The 22378-nt window shown below is 41.9% G+C and overlaps 1 protein-coding gene across 1 annotated transcript in view; it reads left to right on the top strand.

The window, feature by feature from the left end:
* IMPACT (impact RWD domain protein) overlaps positions 1 to 22378 on the top strand; it is a 1366254-nt gene that overhangs the window by 87055 nt on the left and 1256821 nt on the right. Inside the window, exon 2 of the mRNA XM_044065351.1 lies at positions 6692 to 6820. Within this exon, the coding sequence (XP_043921286.1) occupies positions 6692 to 6820 (129 nt within the window). The remainder of the gene's footprint in view (positions 1 to 6691; positions 6821 to 22378) is intronic.

Here is a 22378-nt window from a genome sequence, read left to right as displayed (position 1 = left end):
GGTTTGGTGAAAATTTCACTCCCTTATCCCCTCCTAACTTACAACAAATGCACCCCCAAACTCCCTCCCCCCACCTTACATATCAGAAGAGCAAATCCTCAAAGCCCTGTTCTAGGCAAAAAAACACTGCCTCTGTGGGACCAGATAACATCCTAGGCTGTCTTCTAAAAGGCTAAAACATGAACTAGCATCACCACTAAGTACCCTTTTCAACCTTAGCCTAACCATAGACATTGTTCCTGTGGAATGGAGAACAGCTACGGTTATTCCCCTCCACAAAGGTGGCCTAGCAACAGACCCGGGGAATAAACCCATAAGCCTGACCAGCGTCATCTGTAAGGCTATGGAATGTATCATTATGGACCTCGTAAATAAAGACATAGGTGACTTCCTGGATCCTATCCAGTTTGGTTTTGTGAAGGGTAGATCCTGCTTGCTAAATCTGGTGGATTTCTTTGAAAGTGTGACCAAGGCCATTGATGAGAACAAATCTGTGCACACAGCATACCTAGACTTGGCAAAGGCTTTCAACACAATCCCATTTTCAGGCATTACCGATAAACTTAATAAACTGAATGTAAACCCCATCGTTGTAAGATGGGTTGCCAGCTGGCTCACAAACCAGACCTACACTGTCAAAGTGGGTGGCTCTACATCAACCAGCAGACCTGCTACCAGCAGGGTGCCACAGGGGTCAGTGCTGGGTCCCCTACTGTTTAGTATATACTTCTCAGAAGTTCAAGTAAAAACTAAGCAGTTGTGGCTGACCAGGTTTGCAATTGACTGCAAACTAGGTGCAATCATTGAATCCCCAAATTATGTCAGTATACTCCAGGAGGGTCTCATGCAGACCAACAAATGGTGTATTAGTCACTGTCTCAAACTGAATGCAAAATAAAATGCATCATCATTCCCTTCAGTACAAACAGTGTCTCTTCACACTGTGAAATCAACAACCATACCCTAAATACCCATGAAGTGGTAAGGGACCTGGGATCATAGGTTGACTGCTACCTTAACTTTGACCACCATGTGTCTACTCTAGTAAGGAAAGCTTTCCACGTACTACATTTAATTAGTAAAGGCATTGCCTTGAGAGCAAAAGAGTTATAACTCCCTATACTCGGCACTTATCCGGCCCATAATTGAGTATAAAGCCCCATTCGGCATCTACTGTACCAAGCACCTGCAGCAATTAGAGAAATCTCAGAGGTTTCTAACAAAGAAGATCAAGGGGCTCCAGCATGTATCTTACACAAACTGACTAAAGTCCCTGTCACTATACTTCGTATTGTATAGACAACTTAGGGGAGCCTTAAGTCTGGCCTATGGAGCAATCCAAGATCCAAACCTAATGAACTTGCTGCATATCCGTAAATCAAATGAGTATAGGGATACCCATTACAGGGACTTAAATATGGCCTGCAACTTAAATAGGACATGCTGTAGGGGCAGATTTATCTCCCGGAGACTGCTATGTCTTTGGAACAGGCTACCAATTCATGTGAAACAGAGCAGCTCTATGACACTATTCAAGAGGAATGTGGACGAGTGGATGGGGCACCATAAATTCTTACCAGGGGTAGTGCTCACAACTCTCCTGGACATGGGCAATTATCACTAAATGCAGTCTTTAGTGTTGACTAGCACTAATATGGTATTAAATTAGGTTGAAACTGCTAGGCTTAATATGACTTCCAGGTCGATATCCTAGTAATCTCCTGTGAGCCTATGTTCCTCTGTCTGGTTGATCCACCAGAAGTTTAACCAAGGTGGATGTTGACCATTTGATGAAGAAATTCCCGAGGACACAGATTCAGGTAGGGGTTCTCCTGGGCTCATCCATGAGGAGAAAGCCGGGAATGGGACCTTTGACCCTGTCTAACCTTTTTCTGACATCATTTCTCTTTCAGGAGCTGATGTTTATGGGTCTAAACTCCTCTGCTGCACCAGCACCATATTCAGCAGCCATGGAAATTTCAGCTTCACTCGACACTGGTGACTCCTAGTCAGGAAGAGTCCTGGAGCCAGTGTGTTGGAGCTGGAGCCTGGCAAACCATAACTTCCAATTCATGGTTGTTAAGGTTTTACCACCAGAGGCTGTACCATAACCTTTTTGGCTTCCCAACAGAAAAAAAATTAAGATTCCTAATGCACCACCTGATCAGATGGAATCCGCAGCAGCAGAAGTATCAAAATTGCTAAACAAGAGAGTCATCCAGCTGTTTCCAACAGACTAGTTAGGATCTAGATTTTGTTCCAGTTTTTTCTTTTTAGTTCCAAAACAAAGACGTGTGACCTCAGACCAATATTGGATCTCAGCAACCTAAATCAGTATGTCAAACAAAGTTCCAGATGGTCATGGTACAGTCCGTTTTACCTCTGTTGCGGAAGGATGATTTGAAGTGCTTTAATGATCTCCAGGATGCCTACTATCACATCAAGATTGAGACAGTGCAGGGGATTTCTTTGTTTCTGGCTGGGAGCCCATCACTGCCAACACAGAGTACTGCCATTTGGTCTCACAGCAGTCCCCCAGGTGTTCACCAAAATTATGGCAGCAGTAGCAGCGTATCTTAAACTGCATCGGAGTCATCCTGTATTTAGATGATTGACTCCTAACTGCTCCATCCAACTATCTACTGTTGCAATAGCAGATATTCCTTCTCACTCTTTCAAACCATTTGGGAGTTTCAGTCAACCAGAAGAGGAAACTGGCTCCCTCATAGAACATAGAATTTATAGATTGCCAGACAGACTGAGAAACTCCCCATTGCAAGAGTCAAATCATTAAGGTTCATAGCTTATCAAGTGATGCAACACCCTCGACCACAGGCAAGACTCATTCTCCATCTCTTTGGCTGATGGCTTCTTCTATTAGCGAGATTTCATGTAAGAGTCCTACAGTGGACATTGGCAATAGAATGGCCACAGAAGTCTCACCTGCTTCACACCAGAATCTGACTTGCCTGAATATGCAAGAATCACATCAATTGGTGGATTACATCTCTATCAGCAGTACAAGGCAGAGCCTTTTGTCCACCTGCTCCCAGGGCTACAGTCACCATGGATGCTTCCCTTCTAGGTTAGTGTGGGTGAAGGCATTTCAAAGTGAAGACAATTCAAGAGGATGTGGTCATCAAGAGGCTAAACTTTACATCAGTGTCTTAGAGATGAGACCAGTCCTCCTAACATTGGTGGCTTTTTCAGAACCTCATACCCAAGGATGTAATTTTTACTCCTACAGACAATGTCTCAATGGTCTGGTACATTAACCAACAACGTGGAATACATCTGTACTGTCTTTGCTGAGAAGCCATGCATGTTTGGCAGTGGTGATGTCTTCAAACTGCTCTCTAGGGCAGTGCAGATTCCTGGGATGTCTGGTATACTAGTGGACAGGCTGAGCAATACTATCATGTTAACCTCATGAATGGTTTATCAAACAAACAGTAGCAATGGGGCAAACCTTGCTGTGCCCTCTTTGCTTCTTACCTCAACAACAAATGCAGCGGTTATTTTGCCTTCATCCCTGCACAGGAATAGTCATCAAAAGATGGTCTGCTCAAGTTTTGGTCCCCAGCTCTTCTTTCCACTAATTCCTGTTCTCACAAAGTTTAATCAGAAAGCTATGAAATGCAAGACCAGGATAATCCTCATTGCCCCCTTGTGGCCTCAACAGGTGTGGTTCCCTTTTCTTTGGCCTCATCTACTGCACCCATTATGGGTTCTGGATCCCAGTCCGGTTCTGCTCAGTCACCCATCCACGATGCCTCTATCAGATCTCCAGTCTCTAAAACTAACTGCATGTTTTCTCCAACAATTTTAATGATAGCCAGAAAGACTTTCTTCCACTGTAGTCCATATAATTTATTTTCAGAAGGAATCAACTAAAAAGACTTACAAGAGCAAATGGAAGAGGTTTTCTGTTTGGGCATCCTTGAAGGGCTTAGACCCTTTTCAACCTCTTTATCAGTGATTCAAAAGAAAAAAAGCACTCTGATAGCTGCAGCTCACCCACAAACTTCTTTAATAAAACAGCACAGCACACCCAGTAAAAAATAACACTGAACACAGTTCTCAATAAGTTTTCATCCAAGACTTCATCAGAATGGTTACAAACACAATTCCTTCCCATTTTATACAAAAAACATTTCACCAATAAAGCAATTAGGACAATAAATCAATTCATTAAGCTTTTTAACCTGCTTAACACAACCAAGAACTTGCTACTAGATGGCAGCAAAGTATTTTTTTTATATGCATTCTCTTTATGCTTTAGTTTAATATGTTTCAACATATATACAAATGTATATTTATATTTTAATACAGATCTTTATTAAATGATTGTGTATAAATAGGGATTATTAGTTTTTAATAAAATAATATGTTGGGACATTTTATAGTAATTTTAAGCAGTTTAAGCACTATATTCACAAGCAAGTTATTGGTTGTGTTAAGCAAGTTAAAAAGCTTAATGAATTGATTTATTGTCCTAATTGCTTTATTGGTGAAGGGGTATTGTATAAAATGGGAGGGAGTTGTGTTTGTAACCATTCTGATGAAGTCTTGGATGAAAACGTACTGAGAACTGTGTTCAGCGTTATTTTTTACTGGGTGTGCTGTGTTATTAAAGAAGTTTGTGGGCGAGCAGCAACTATCGGAGTGCTTTTTTCTTTTGAATTGTGACTGTTTGGCACTTGGTCCGTGGTTGTTGCTTTATTTTGGTACTCTTTAGCAGTGATAATGGATTTTCTTTCGGAACTTTTATGGAAGTTTCCAGTTATTCTGGAAAACTGGTTATTAAAGTCCAGATTGCCAGCATTTAAAATTTTCACATATGATTTGTTTGATGCATCTCTTAAGGTGACCAAAGTTTTTCTTAAGGAAGCATTTTTATTGAGGCCACCAGTTTGAGATCCATTTCCACCTTGGGACATCACCGTTTTACTTCAAGCTTTGACCCAAAAACCCTTTGAACCTTCAGCATCATATGATTCCTGTCTTGGAAGACTATCTTTCTGGTTGCCTTTACATCAATAAAATGAGTTTTGGAACTACAAATCTGTTCATGCATGCCACCCTTTCTTATTTTCCACAAGGATAAAATTTCACTGAGAACAAATCCCTCTTTCCTTCCTAAGTTGGTATCAGAATCTAACCTGAACCAACAAATAGATTTACTTGTATTCTCCCCAAACTTTGCTAACAAGAGAGAACATACCCTCCATACCTTAGATATTCATAGACAACTCTGGTTCCATTTACATCATACCAAAGGCTTAGGAAATCAGACCAGCTATTTGTATCCTTTTCCAAGACAAAACTAGGACAACTGGTGTCAAAAGTTATGTTTTCTAGGTGGCTAGCAGATTGTATTTCCTTTGTTTACAAGTCAAAAAGGCTGTCTTTACAGTCTATACCCAAGACTTGCTCTACCAGAGCGATGACTACTTCAACAGCATTTGCAAAAAGATTCCCTTTTTGTCAGTGACATGCTGCAGCAACTCTGTCTACAGCTCATACATTATATCTCATTACAAGTTGGATGTGCAGTCTAGAGCTTGCCTATCCTTAGGCTTGCCATTCTCATAAATGTCCTTCCCTGAGTCCCCCTGGGCCCTTCCTGGGTAGCTTTGGAATCTGTCCTCCTTGTTGAATCTGACCAAAGTAGACCTCAGATAAAAAAAAGTTATAAACTTAACCTAATGATAGATCTGTGTTGTCTTATTTTTGTCTGGTTCAACTTCCCTCCCATCTTCCCCCTTCCAAATTGTCGTTTGCATCTTCTGGGGCTTAATCAGACCTTGATGGGACCCTGTCTTCCTCTTGTTCCACTTTTTTCTGTAGTGGATAATGTTACTGAAACCCATTTCTTTAGTCTTTCCTGCTAATTATTAGACTCCATTATGAATCATTCAGCAAACTTGATCTAATTTGAATCAGCTAGGAGGAGGGAATTGTAGGTAGGGTAGGAAACAGAGCTCTCGGATTCAATTCTCTGGTATAAGGTGCTGAAGTCAGATCCAGCAATCCCACACATTTAACCAGATGAAAATAAGACAACACAGATGTATTGTTAATGGGCAAGTAAATAACTTTCATTTCTATGTCACCCTACTCTAGCATTTTCCCATTGCTGTTTCCTGCTTCTTGTCTTAACTCCCAAAACACCCCATGTAATGCTTGAGTTTAAATATGAAGCAGTGTAAAGGAGAAGAACAGTAGGAAAGAACTATTTAAAGGCTGCTGTAGCATGTGTTGTGTTAGGGTCATTGTCTGTTCACATGTGACTGAAGGCTCTTAAAGAAACAAAATGGAAAGTAGCATGAATGTCAGTACCAGTGGTAGTCACCTTTTTCTTTATTTGATGTGCTAGAGAACAACTGCAGGCTTTTTTGACAAGCACTGTTAACACTTTTGCTTGGTTGTGCTGTTTGACTATTTAATTATAAATTCATATTTATTATAACAGGAGTAATTTATTCCGCAAGCTGTGTGCAAGTAATGTACACTTGGATATATAAATATGCAGTACGTTTGCTGGGTGCTTTGCAGTTGCTTTATAAATATGCAGTATGTTTGTAGAGTGCTTTGCAGTTGTGTTCTGTTATCATAATTTGTAACTTTTAAGTTGATAACCAGAAGAATAAAATGTAACTCAAGTGTTTGCTTGCTGTTTTATCTTCAGATAGAAGAGATAGAAGCGTTGTCATCTATATATGGTGAGGAATGGTGTGTTATCGATGAAGCCTCAAGAATATTTTGCATACAGGTTTCTGATGATCTGAACAAGCCTAAATGGAGACTTTGCTTACAGGTACTAATGACAGGAACAAAATCATGCTGACTCACCAACTATAGCAAAAACTAGATCACTGTAACTTGATAATCTTACAAAAACTCGATGTTCATTATAATCGGATAAGGAGGTGACTTGATCCAGTGACTTTGTGTTCTTATTTAAACTGAAATTGTTGTTATTCTTTTGAGATACTATCCTACATGATTCTGTTTTCCATGATAATTGCTTGTTTTTCCGCTGATTCATCTAGAAGTTGTTACATAGCATATACTAGTGGTTTCATATATTACTTGTAGTGACTGGGAGGACTTGGACCCATGATTTATGTCATGTGCTGTAACCATGAGACAACAATCTATTCTTAAGTTACAAAACACTCTGTAATCTTGATTCCAGTGTGCTGCCTTCAGCCTGGAAAAGTAGAATATAGTTATGTTTAATGTTCCTGTGTTTGTTTAATTTAGGCCTGGTTTTATTACATTTTGTTGACTGAGTAAGTCTGTCTAGGGTACATCCACTTTTCAGTTTTTCAGAGGACAGCAGGAAAGAAAAAAATGCACTGACAGAGGCCCAAGCCTGTGGGAGCTTTAGAACATTTATTGGGGGAAAAAACACAGCAAATAAACTCCACAAAATCCACTAAACCATATAATAACAAAAAAGCATAGTCCATGGTAACCAGTTTAATAAAATAAGTAATACAGATTTTCACATCAGTAGCACTGTTCCAAGTATTAATACACTCAGAACTGAATCTCATTTTAAATACACTTTAAAATCAAATGATTGATTTTAAAGTCATATGTCTAATGATGCAACTCTGAATTTTATGACTTGTTTTAGAATATACATTTAATTCAAAACAGGATAAGTTGTTGCATTCATCGTAGTGATTCATTCATACTGTTTACATTCTATTCTGTTATTCACATCAGCACTTCTGGAGAAGGTGTCTGGGAGGAAAGGGGGATAACCAGACTTAGTCTGCTTACCAATCTTTGGTATGAGATAGGGGATCGTATACTCTTGATGGCCAGTTATTCACTGTAGAATCTAATTGTAGACCAGGATTACACAGAGGTGCATGCCTTTAAGGGACAGAGCCAGTTGATCATGCCACATGACGAGATGTGGATGTGCATTGCAAAGGCCAGTTTGCCTCCCATCCTGTAGGATGCTAATGAGCAGATGCAGGGAAACCGGGCATAGCAGTAAAACTTGTACACCCTCAGCTTGCAGATGATAGCTGACTTCCACTCCTGGTTTACTTGACTGGGAACAGGTTAGCTGAATGGTTGTTGGCCCAGTGTTGGTTGAGGGACCAGAAGTAGCAACTTCTTTGGACCTGAGGGTCATGTCTTTAGTTCTTGTTTGCACTAGGTAAAATTATTTCCTAATGGTAATTATTGCATAGTTGTTACATGATGGTCAAAAGGGAGTTCACTCTGCATGGATGGACCTAAATATTTTATGATAGTATCTTTTTGGGGTGATGATATTATGAGGTAGGTGTTGGGCATAGACGTGCTTCCCAAAGAAAACAATATAGCATTTCTTTGCACTCAGTCGCTGTGACGCAAGTAGTTGGTGTGAATTAGGTCGTTTTACAAGAAAGCGATGATGATAGCTGTGAGTTTGCAGTCATCAGAAAACTCATCAATAGTATATATGCTAAAGAGGAATAGATTCAAAAACAAAACACTGTGGGATGTCACTAGTGACCTCCCTTTTTGAGCAGTGTGCGCCACCAACCCTGACTGTCTGAGTAGTGTTTGAAAGCCAGTTTACTATCCTGTGAGTTATGTAAGCATTAGTATTTAACTGGTCAGTTTCTCATTAATGCCATGGTATGCAGTAGTTTCAAAGATCTTGACTAAATCCAGGTAGTCAGTGTGCACTGATTTGTCATCCTCTACCACTTCTGTGAATGTCAGAGAAAGTCACCAGATCTAATATGCAAGACCTACATTTCACAAAACTGTAATGGCTAGGACTGAGTGCATGTAAGCTGCTGATATCAATATTTATGAGCATAACAGTTATAAGTTTCATTTCTTTACAAAATTAAGCTGGGAAGATTTTTTTGTTCTGTAGTTCTCAGGGTCTGTGGTAGGGCTGCCAATATTGAGGGGACTGCCCACTTGGAATTAGATTTCAAGTTAATGTCTCCCTCACCCACTGTGCCTTTGGAAGGGAACCTGTAGGACCAAGATGCAGTTCTCCAGGCCATGGGGACATACCCAGTAGAGAGACTGATTTAATAGGTTTATGTTGTCTAAACCCATGGTGGGCTTTGATAACATAAGGTTATCTAAGGTAGTGTTTATTGTTTTGGAGAAGGGTCTTATGGCTTATTCTGCAGAAGTTATAGATAGTGGTATGGAATGAATGGAGTGAGGTGAGGAACAGGAAGGGGACAGGAGATTTATGAGATAAATGCATATGCTAACATGCTGATGATGTCTTGCAGCTCAGAGTAAGTGATACCACAAAGACTGATTAGCTCATCTAGTATTCCTGTTTTGTCACTCTTTATTTTATTTATTGTTTGTTTGTTTTATCATTTATTAACTAGGTAGGTTGACTGGTTTCAAAGCCTTTTTATTTTGACCCAGACTACAAGCATAAACAAACATTGATCATTTACAATTGTATTCATTCAGTTTGAAGTCTGCACAAGTTACAACAATTTAGAACAGCATTGACGTACAACTTGGTACAGTGTTGAGTATTGTTCTCAAGTTTACTGATACAGTAAAAAAAGGCTTTACTGTCATCTTCGGATGAAGTGGCAACATTTCATTCATACTTTGATTTGCAGTAAAGCCAGCAGTTTGTTTTTCCTTCCATTGTAAAGTTTGCTTATATTGGGTTTCCACTACAGGGACTTGTTTCTGAATTTGGGACAATGTACGTTGTGGATGAGGATATATACCTCAGTGCAGGAGTTTAGGTAGGAGTATAAATCAGTGGTGTAAGTGACTGCATTTACCATAGAGTCTGTATGAGGTGGATGGATATTCACATTTCCTGAGTTTCTCAGACAGTTCTAGAAAACTGGCCCTGAAGAGATCCCTGAAAACCATACGATAGGATGGGGTCTTATACATGGTCCTTGTGTTTAAAAGGAAAGCACCATAGTCTGATTTGATCAGTAATGAGGTATTTAAGTGTATAGATTATATTGTTGCTGAGTTTGTAAGAACAGGGTCAATTAGATTTGGTAGGAGAAGGGTACTAGCTGATGTGGAGAGTTAGCATTGATTATGTCCATGAATGTCCCCTCTTCTCATTTCTGTGGATTATATACTATTTTGGTGTGGAAGGGGGCCTTGGTCCATGAGGGGCAAGCTGGATAGGTAGTAGTTATGTCACTGTGGAAGATGGAGAGACTGTGAGAGAATTCTGTCAGACCACTGTGGTTGGCACACAAAATATTAGTGTGTCACAACTCTACATGTCTGAGGTAGATGCCTGTATTTACACTTTGTAGCTCCGTTATTGGGGAGCTATAGTCGGCGACAAGCAAGCTGAACAGGTGCTTTGCATACCATTGCAGAAGATCAAGGAGAAGGGTGTGGGACAAGGCTGATGACGGACCTGTGTGATTGGTACACAAAATAAAAATGGTTTAGTGTTTATCATTTGTGCAGATCAGTAGGATAAAAGCCTTCAAGTTGTTTAACACTTCCTCTTTCCTTGAAGAGGAGAAAGATAGAATAGCAGTACTTAAACAGAAGTACATAAATTACTGTACGCCTAGAAAGATACAAAGTCCTACAGAGACTATAGATGCTTTATTAGTGAGCCAAGGGACTTAGCCAAAACTCTGATTTTGGCAAATCATGATTCATTACTAAGAGACAGAATGCTCTGTGATGTAAGAAGTGATAAAACAACTGGCAGGTTGTTAAGAGAAATGGACCTAGATGTTTGCAGATTAAATGAAATTGCAAGTACATAACTAAAATAATTAGATGAGGAGACAGAAGTGTGCAAGATAAAATGTGAATAATATAAAATGATGAAATATGAAACCACATGAGAGTGCAGTGTAACAGTAATAGAGATGAGGGCAACAGCCTTGAGTTACGTATGAAACATGGCATGCAGTTGAAATTCAAGCTTCATTTACTGTGTAGCTGTAAGCATGAGAAGAATCATTGCCTATATTTATTTAACTTTTTTATTATCTGTGCTAACTACTGTTTTAATATTTTTCAACTTCTCGGCATTGGTAAATAACTAGTACCGTTTGCTTTTTTTTCAACTTAACTTAATTTTCAGTAACACGTGTTTTCAGACTTAGTGTGGTAACCCAGGCTGAACATTTAAATGGTTCAGTTGGATCAGTGCTCTACCTTCGGTACAGACACACACATTACACACTCTATCTAAATAAATAACTTTTTTGTAGAATCTGTACTAGAGACAACCATTTTTCAAAGATGTGTAAAAAATGAAAGAGAGTTGTAGTGAAATGAAAATGTATATTGTTAAACATGATGAGTTGTTGACATTTTGAAATGAGAAAAAAATATATAACAGAGTCTGTAAGTGAGCAGGAATTGAAGTGAGTGGAAAGCTAGGCTGTTTTGAAGAAACAGATCCATAAGAAGTGTTTAATATTATGGATGTTCATCACGTTACCCTGCTGCAGTCATCACACTTGGGTTATCCTGTCGTCGGGCGGTCCTGCAGTCAGCCGGAATTCCAAAATCTTGGTCCGGCGTCGGTTGCTGTCGCTTCTTCCCTGACGTCAGTACGCCAGGGGTATATATAATGCATCCGATGCCATTTTCTTCAGTCTTTCTTGCCGCATGGTGCCCGAAGCAGAAGCAGTTCGCAAGTGCCAGAATTTCAGATCCTAAGTCGTCATTAAAGCCAAGTACCCCATTGGGGACACTTTTCTTGCCTCAGGCCGATGTCAGAAAAAGTTAACAATTGTATTTCTTGTGGGAAGCAAATACTTCATAAGGATTTTCATTCTTACTGCATACCTTGCCTAGGCCTAGACCACAACGTCACTAGTTGTTATTTTTGTGCTAGGTTTAATAAGCGTACTATTAAAAGACGCTTTGATTTCGCACGACACTACTTCGGTAGAAAATTTAACTACACTATGCCGTCGGAACAACCAAGTACCGGCGTGCACAAAAACCGCAAGGATAAGGACAGGCAGCCTAGACCCAAGCCAGACTCCGAGGCCTCGGCTGGTCCGGTCTCCTGTTCACCAGTCTTCAGTGAAGCTCCGACGCAGTCCCTGACTACCGCAGATCTGGAACCCGAGACCGCTTTGGAACTTTTGGCGGAAAGTACTAGGCCGACGCAGCCATTTTGTTTAGCCCCTACCGACAACACTGCTGAAAAAGATGTTGGTCCTGCAGAAACACCTTCGGTTTCTGAAGGCATCTTCAGACCGATGATGCTCACCATAAAAACGTATCCTAAGACTAAGACTCCTATTAAACCTAAAAAGACTGTACTTCAGTCCCTTGTTTAAGGGCCCATGCCTAAGAAACAGATGCTCAAAATGGCTGAAGATTTGATCTCTTTAATCAGGGGTTCCCAACCCCCTCCCGACAAAAGGCCTAGACAAGAGGAAGATTATGCCTCCTCTGAACAAGTGTCTATTTCCTCAGGTTCCTCTGAGGACCAGGATTATTCCTTCTCCCCTTATGAAGATTCTGATGCTGAGGATTCTATTCCCTCAGCTTCTCCTCCTGAAGACTACTCCTTTGGGTAAACTTTACACACTATGAGGGAATATTTTCACTGGGAAGGTCAGGACTACTCTGACTCAAAGAAAAGTCTCAGAGAGTTTCTTTTACTCCCCCAGCACAGACCACTTGCCATCCCCCCAGTTTTAGACATTGTGGATGATGTTTACTTAGAATCCAGTTTGAACCCATATTCTCTGCCTCTTGCTCTGGCCAAACCTGACAGATACTGTAGAGTTCCTGATTCCCACAAATTTCTTTATAAAAGTCCTATTGCTGATCCAGAGACTATCTCCCAGGCTTCTATGGCAAAAAATCCTGTACCCTCTGAAAGGGACTCCAGAGCACTAGACAGGTGGGGGAAAAAGGTTTACACCTCAGCCACTCTAGCTATGAGGGCACTAAACTGCCAGTTTCACATGCTAAAATATCAGCAATTTCTAATGTCTCAGTTAAAACAAAAAATGAGCACACTCCCTCAACAGTCTGAACTGAAAGAAATGCAGGATCTATTGCATGCAACTGAACAGGTGGGCAAACATACTTTACAATGTGGGTTTGATTCTTTGGAGGCTTCCTGCAGAGCAGCTGTCACTGGGTCTGTTATTAAAGGAACAAACTCTGCCTGATCATGTTAAAGCAAAGCTTCTAGATGCTCCCTTACAGCAGGATGTTCTTTTTGGAGTTAAATCAGAAGAAGTCTTAAAGAAAATGGAGGATAAGGCAAAATCTATGCAGACGGTCAAAGATTTTTCAGCAGAAATTGGCCAACAAAAAATTGGTCCTTTCCAGCTACTGACAGACCACAGAGGGGTAAATACAGACGTCCAAGAGGCAGAGGACAACCACAATCCCAGTACAAACCTCGCCAATGGGGCACTGCAGCACAGAAGGGAGGAGAAGACAGGTCCCAAACTACCAGAAGGCAAACTCAATGACTTGCACCTCATCTGGCCAAGCAACACTCTCTTGGCAGCCCCCTTGGGAGGAAAACTTGCACTTTTTTCAGATAACCGGCACATTGTCACAAAGGACAAATGGGTCCTAGACATAATTTCATGAGGATACAGATTCCATTTTCACACCTTGCCAATGAAAAGAGGAATGCCAAACCTGCCACAAAATCAATGGGCAGAGGCACAAAGACAAATTACTGCTCTCATAGACATGAGCCATTCAACTGGTACCTACTCGAGAGCAAGGCCAAGGATTTTACTCGAGACTCTTTCTAGTTCCCAGAAAGGACAATGCCTGGAGACCAATTCTGGACCTTTCAATTCTAAACACCTTCTTACAAGTACCCAAATTCAAGATGCTAACACTACAGCAGCTTCTTCCCATGTTGGGCAAGAAAGCATGGCTAGTAACCTTGGACCTCAAGGAGGCATACCTGCATGTCCCTATCAGACAAAGTTGCAGAAGATACCTCCATTTCATTGCAGGTTCAACCCATTACCAATTCTCTGCACTGCCCTTTGGCTTATCTACTGCGCCCAGAGTCTTCACAAAATGCCTGACACCAGTAATTGCATACTGCAGACAAAGAGGAATTCAAATATACCCATACCTGGACGACTGCCTCATCCAAGCGGAAAGCAAGGACATCCTCTTACAACATCTGGCTTTTGTAAAACATCTTCTAAGTTGCCTGGGGTACACAGTAAACGAAAAGAAATTAAAACTATTACCCTCACAAAATATGACATTCCTGGGTGCCAGCTTGAATACAACGGTCCAGAAGGATTATCTGATGCCAGACAAACAACTACAACTGACTCAATATTTCAAAACAATGGCAACAAAGACCCAACTACCTGCAAGAAAAATTCTGCAGGCCTTGGGCTTCATGGCATCTTGCATACTACTAATACCATTTGCAAAGCTGCATATGAGGAAATTACAGTGGTACCTAAAAAGCATATGGTCTCAACACAGCCACAGCTTGGACACAATGATATCTCTCATTCCCTGCCTACAACAGGAGTTTCTATGGTGGTCACTGGCATGTCACCTCAACAAAGGTCAGCCTTTCACCTTGCCCCCAGCCAGGCAAACTATGACAACAGATGCATCGGACTACGCCTGGGGGGCACACATGGCAGGACAGTGCGTTCAAGGTGTATGGACTGCAGATCAAAGGAATCTGCACATCAATCAAAAAGAGATGCTAGCTGTACAGAATGCTCTGACAGCCTTCAAGAATCTATTACATCCAGGACAACTTACAATAAGGACAGACAACACCACAGTAATGTGGTACATAAACAAACAAGGGGGTACACACTCCTACCCTCTATGCAGGCAAGCAATGACCTTGTGGAACACAGCTCTGGCTTACCAAGTTCAGTTACAAGCTCAATTCCTGCCAGGAAAAAAGAACACATTGGCAGACGACCTCAGCAGAAACATCATGGATCCCCACGAGTGGAAACTGGATCCACAAGTATTTGCAATGATAACTCAGAAATGGGGCCTTCCAGACATAGACCTGCTTGCCAGTCCTCAAAACTATCAACTAACAACATTTTGTACGAGGACACTTCACCATCAAGCTTGGAAAGTGGACGCACTCTCATTCAGTTGGAAAAACCTGACAGTATATGCCTTCCCTCCATTGCCTCTCCTCACAAAGGTGCTTCTGAAAGTCAGAAAGGAGAGACCACGACTGATGCTCATAGCCCCAGAGTGGCCACGCCAGTACTGGTATTCACTATTGAGGAATATGGCCTAGGCCCCACCTTGGATTTTACCACAAATTGCCCATTTGCTCACACAGCAAAACAATCAGATTCTTCACAGCCAGCTAAAAACCTTAAATCTGGCTGCATGGCAAATCTCCTAAACATCCAGCCAGCTCCTCTTTCCCAAGCAGTTATGGATGTTATTCTGGAAGCCAGGAGGCCCAGCACCAGGAAGGCCTATTTGGACAAATGGAAAAGGTTTTGTGCCTGGAACCAAGCTAAAGGCCAAAACACACTTCAGCCTCACATGCCTCAGATTCTACAATATTTAACTGAGATGTTGCACAAAGGACTTTCTTTTTCTTCCATTAAAATCCATGCATCAGCTATTTCAGCCCACTACAACACGGAACCACCCCTATTTTCGCATCCACTTCTAAGGCAGTTCCTCAGAGGGGCAAAAAACATTAGGCCCCCCAGGAGATCACCTACACCAACATGGGACCTAAGTTTTGTTCTGGAAAAACTTACGCTACCTCCCTTTGAGCCAGCTTTCTCTGCAGATCTACATTTCCTATCATGGAAGACTGCCCTGCTGCTAGCAATAACTTCAGCTAGAAGAGTCTCAGAGCTGCAGGCACTAATGGCAGTGGAACCTGTCCTCATTTTCCATCAAGATAGAGTTTCTCTACGAACTAAGCCTTCCTTCATGCCTAAGGTGGTTTCCAGTGTGTCTTTAAATCAAACCATTCACTTACCCACCTTCTTCCCAAACCCACAGAACAAAGGAGAAAGACAACTGCATTCCTTGGACATTCACAGGCAACTTCGTTATTACTTGGATAAAACTAAGGCTTTCAGAAAATCTGACCAGCTCTTTGTATCCTGTGCTACAGCTTCACAAGGGAAGGCTATATCAAAACGAACCATTCCCAAATGGATAGGACATTGCATTCGTTTTTGCTATACCCATCATGGAAAACCAGTTCCTGCTACCATTAGGCCCCACTCTACCAGGGCAACAGCTACATCTACAGCCTTCCTCAGGGGGGTTCCAACCAAGGAGATTTTGGAAGCTGCAACTTGGAGTTCAGTACACACCTTTACCAAACACTATCACTTACCATTTTACTCTAAGACCAGGGCTGGCTTCGCCACTGCAGTTCTGCAGGGCCTTCTAGCCTCCTCTAACCCTCTATAACTCCTCCACCCATCCATAGCTTTGGGATTCTACACAAGTGTGATGACTGCAGCAGGGTAACACGATGAACATAGTACAGTTTTGTACCTACCATAAATGTAGATGTTCGAGTGTTCACCCTGCTGCATTCCAGGTTACCCTCCCTCCATCCCCTCTGATCTAACTGGCTAAATCTCTACAATACCTTCCTGATGTATTTGCTTATAGCTGGAGGGATTTTGTGTTTGTGCAAAAAAAAATTACTTAATTTGGTATTAATTACTGGCCACCTATTAGGGGGCACCTGACATCTGGGGCAAGAAAAACTGAAGAAAATGGTGTCGGATGCATTATATATACCCCTGGCGCACTGACATCAGGGAAGAAGCGACAGCAACCGACGCCGGACCAAGACATTGGAATTCCGGCCGACTGCGGGACCGCCTGATGACAGGATAACCCAAGTGTGATGACTGCAGCAGGGTGAACACTCGAACATCTACATTTATGGTAGGTACAAAACTGTACTTTACTGTTGTAGAACAAGACATGATTCACATTTGTTCTGACCAACAAGATGCAAGTATATTGGTTAGAATAGAGCGTTGCCCTTGGGTTGAATTTTTTTTTTCCATCACTGGATGCAAGTTTGAGATTCTGGTAAATACCAAGTTCTGGGAACACCTGAATATTTACAGGATGGAACTGACAGATCAAGAAGTTCTTCTCTGTAATCCTGTTTGAAAGAAGTGGCATCATTAAGAAGGCATTGCATCCTTAGGCTTCCTTCTTGATATTTTCTTGGCATCAGAAATGTTCCAAAGAGCTCTTGCACAGGTAGTTGAAGAGTTGGAAGGTGCCTGAAATCAAAACTGAATGGGTGCTGGGAATACCAGAGATCAAGTAGAGGTTCTGGAAATAGAATGTCAGACTTATGTGGCTGGCAGAAAAAAAAACAGTGTCTCATTTCCACGTCATTGTGGCTAAAGTTATTTAATAATTTAACTTTCCTTGTAGATGAGAAAGGTAAAATAGCAACAGTTAGAGAAATGTGCATTAATTGTTGTGAGCCTAGAAAGAATTTGCTCTTTATTCCTTAGACACCATATCTTGCAAAATGATAGATGCTTATATTACTCAGCTGGTTAATTCTGTTAATTAAGGCACAATATTTCAAGTTAAATAAGGGCAGGTGTAAAATAAGAGTAACGGATGCATGGTATATCCTGATGTCAGATTGATTGAATTCTGATGCAGAAAAATAAGATTAGTTGTGCAAATACCAAGACCACAAGCTGGGAATTATTAGTATAGCTTGAGGGTTATGGGGTGGCTGTGTCAACATCGAATTTAGTAAAGTTGATTGTACTGTAATAGGCCAATGGGATATGCATATTTTAGTAAGTTGTAAAGGGATGGGTACATGTGCTAGCATTCTACAGAAGCTATAGTGAGTGAATATCTAAGCAGTGAGTATCTCTATTTTTTGCCATTAGTTACTTGCTATCCATTTTTGTTTTAAATCATGGGGGGTTGAATGTGCTAAGTATAAAGTTACAAATCTGAAGGGTGACCCAGGATGGCAGTGAGAGGAAAGTGAAGTGGGCTTCCAATCAAACTGAGCAGTAGCCCGTCAGTGGACACTTGCACACTGCAGTGTGAATCCCCACCTTGACATTCCACAAGGGTAATGAAGAATCAGTAGGTTAGTGTTCAGCAGAAATTTACAACAGAAAAGGTAGGTATTTACTAATCTGTCTGTGTATATAAATAGAAAACAGTAGTAAAATGTTGAGGTCTCATTGCATAGAGGAAGAGGAATTGTGCAGGTTGGATAAAAACACTGCTGACACACACACTGTACCTGTTAAAAGTAGAGACTGTGATATGGCAGCACTGGCTGTATATATTATTGGGTCTCTGGAAACTCAAGTGTTCTTAAAGCTATTTTTAAGGCGGGTGAGGCTTCTGAATATTGAATTATCTCATTTTCTGTCTCTTCACTTTCTACTAAAAAAAAAAACTGTTTCCTGCCTTTTCTGTAACTAGTCTAGTCCAGATACAGATTTGCTGTATCCTGGACTCTTTGTAAGCTTCTGAGATCTGCTAGTTCTTTCCTCTCCTGCACTTTTACTAGCTTATTAGTTTAGCACTTTACCAGACTTCTTGTAGCAGTTATTGAAGCACACAACTGCTACCAGCACTAAACGTTCTACAAACTCACTACAGTACTTATTATTAATGCACACCCCCTCTACGCATGTCTAAAGGTCAGTTCCTTCTGCTTTCTCTTCTTAACCTAGTGAACTTGGGCATCCTGAGGCAATGTAGCAACTGCCTCATGTACACTGATAACCCTCTCCTCTTACCTTCCAATACACAGACTTGCAAGAGATGCACTTGTATATCCAAATTGGAAGCCACACACTCTCCAGCCAAGACTGGAACAGCTGGTCAAGAGGAGAAAGTCAACACTTGCACCATACCACATGGAACACACAGTCCTCCAGAACACACACCAGCACTGCCTTCACATAAAAACACAAACCACACACCCACCTTCACAGAGGCGCTCAATAAAAATCTACCCAAACAGCAGACACCTCCAAGGCAGAAACGCACTCCACCACCACAACACAACACTAATCACAAGACACATAACCCTCCTAAATAGTGTGCCACTCAACCAAAACCAAAGCAAAACAGCATGCCCAACCCACTAGTCATAGGTGATTCGATAGTGAGGCACACTGATGTCCTGCTCACTAGGTTGAATAAGGAGAAAGTATCCATCAGCTGCCTGTCAGGTGCCAGGATCCGCCACATAACTGATGCACTCAGGTCCCTCAACAACAGGTGCAAATATGACTCTGTCATTGTACATGTGGGTGTGAATGACCTGAGATGTACCTCCCTGGACTAGATGAAAAGAGACATGGAAGAGCTCTTAGATTATGTAGCCAAGATGGATATGAGCCTAGCCCTGAGCAGCCTCCTGCCATCACCCAGAATGATACCACAATACAAACAGAAAATGATTGATTTCAACAATTGGCTAAGTTTCTGGTGTCATTCTAAGGGGGTCCAGTATGTCTGCGTGGGATGACATGATTGACAGACCTCAATGCTTTGACACAGATGGCCTGTATCTGTCACCCCTGGGCTTCTGGATACTGGCCAAAGCTCTTGCTACACCTATAGTGCTATTTTAGGCATTGTTTCATAGGTTCATAGGTTAGTACTAGGCTAACTGCCTTTGCGAGCCATTTTAAGCCTAGCCAATTATCCCCCTCCCAACCCCTAAAAATCTATCATTGCTTTGAATGTGTTTGTAAGGCAAATACCTTAACCATTAGGCCACCCTCCCAACAAAGACCAAATTACCACAGTAACAGCTACAAACAAATGCGATCCAAGGGTCATGCTGCTCAACGCTAGAAGTCTAAATCTCAAAATGCACTCGCTCAAAGCACTCCTTACAATGGAGAACATCGACATTTCTGCTGTAATAGAGACCTGGTTCAAGGCAGCAGAAAGCACCCCTGCACTACCTGGCTGTAACTCATTCCACACCTTTTAGCCCCAGAACTTGGACCAAAGCTCCAAAAGTGGTGGTGTTTCCATATTCATAAAGGATGCGCACACCTCTAGACTGGTAGCCCAACACAAAGCATCAGAGATACTTCAGGTGCAGCTAACATTGGGTAAGACAGCGATTCAGGTCATAGCCTGCTATAGGTCCCCAACCATGTCCCAAGACTCATACTCCACATTCCTAAGCACCCTGGAGAATATTAGGGTCTGACCTAACACTCTCATACTGGACAACCTCAACTACCCCTCCATTAACTGGGAAAACTACTCATGTACCAATTCACTTGCCCAACTTTTCCTGGAATTCATTAATTCCAATGCCCAGGACCAGCTTGTCCTTACCCCCACTAGAGGTAGCAACATCCTTGACCTGGTCAATACTAACCTGGACGACCATTGCTCTATACCAGTAGTCAATGCCTCCCTGGTTAGATCCAAACTAATCACCTTGGAACCCCCCCCCCCTCAAAGGTAACCACCATGAAAAACTTTTCAGCAGCTAACTATAGTCTCCTAAAAACAGAGGTGGCTAACTTCACGGCACTCATGCAATTGGAGCACAGATGCATGACCACCGAATCATACATTAATGCCCTGTATGAACATGTACACAAATGCATGGATCTCACCATACCCAGTAGAACCAAGACGCTCTCCTCCAAAAAAAAGGAATCCAGTCTGGTGGTCCCCTGGCATAAATAAACTCTACAACAGAAGGAGGAAACTGATGCAGAATAAGGTGAAGTCCCAATAATGGAAAAACTCCCTCATCAGCCTCAACAAAAACTTGAGAGCACTCATCAAATCCTCTAAAGCTAGCTATGAAAACAGAATTGCAGCAGATATTAAAGACAACCACAAGACCTTCTATAATTATGCAAGGAATCTCCACGGCAATACCCAGAATGGCATCTCCTATATATTGAGCCAACAGATTCAGTGCCAACTTTACCCCTCTCTCCCCCACCAAAGGACCAATCACAATACCAGTAGAGTGCCAGGCACCCAGTATTACTGCTGCACAGGTTAAAACACCACTGCCCAAGGCCAAGAATGCAGCTTCTGTGGGACTTGGCAGTATCCCTGGCTGTGTTCTACATGAACTACAGAGTGAACTGGCACCTCACCTATGTGCCCTGTTCAATTACAGCCTCACCTCAGGCTTTGTCCCTACCAAATAGCACACTGCTACAGTCATCCCTCTCCACAAAGGAGTGACCACAGACCCTGGGAACTTTTGCCCCATTAGCCTGATGAGTCTGATATGCAAAGCTATGGAATGCATCATTATGGACTTATTAAACAAGGTTATAGGGGAATCTCTAAAGTCTGGATCCCACACAGTTTGGTTTTGTGAAGGGTAGGTCATGCCTGCTCAACCTGGTCGACCTCTGAGTCAGTCACCAGAGCTCTTGATGAAGGCAAGGTGGTTCATACAGCCTACATTGATCTGGCCAAGGCCTTTGATACCATTTCCCACTCAGGAATCATAGAAAAACTCACAAGCTAGGCATCAACCCCTATATCACTAGGTGGGTTGCAAACTGGCTCACAGATAGAACCCACAGTGTGAAAGTAGCTGATTCCATGTCAGAATGCTGAATAGTCACGAGTGGAGTCCCACAGGGTTCGGTTGTGGGTCCTCTTCTGTTTGGAATCTACTTCTCTGAAGTCCAGGCCAACACAAAGGGACTCTGGCTGACAAAGTTTGCAGACTATTGCAAGCTGGGTGCCATAATTAACTCCCCAAGTGATGTTGACATCCTACAAAAAGGCCTCACTGAGATCAGCGACTGGTGTCAGAACCATGGCCTTAAGCTCAATGCCAAAAAATGTGTCATCATCCCCTTTGGGAAAAACCCGGTTCCCATGAATTACCGCATTGATGGTAGTCCACTGAACAGAGAAGGCATTATAAGAGATCTGGGAACACAGGTTGACAGCAACCTCTCTTTTGACCACCACATTGCCACTGGTGTCAGAAAGTCCTTCTATGTGGCACGTCTCATCCAGGAAGAAAGAGATCATTGTCTCCCTCTACTCTTCCCTCATTAGACCAATCATTGAGTACAATGGCCCATTTGGCATGCACCTAACTAGACACTTGCAACAACTGGAGAGGCCACAAAAGTACCTCACAAAGAGGATCCTAGGCCTTAAACACTTGTCCTGTATGGACAGACTCAAAAATCTCCAGCTATTCTCTGTCTCATATTGCCTACGTAGAGGCAATCTCTGCTTGACTTAGAAAGCCATGTCTAACCCAGCTCTGTTAGAAATGCTACAGCTAAAGAAATCCCAATCCCTCCACAATACATAACCCAGAGACTTCAACCTCAGTACCACAATCAACAGAACAAGCTGGAGGGACAGGTTCATAACCCAGAGGCTGCCTATG

Source organism: Protopterus annectens, chromosome 3.part0, assembly GCF_019279795.1.
Source record: "Protopterus annectens isolate FY-2018-M chromosome 3.part0, PAN1.0, whole genome shotgun sequence".
Lineage (NCBI taxonomy): Eukaryota > Metazoa > Chordata > Ceratodontiformes > Protopteridae > Protopterus > Protopterus annectens.
Note: the sequence above shows the minus strand (reverse complement) of the source record. Positions and strands in the feature narration are given on the sequence as shown.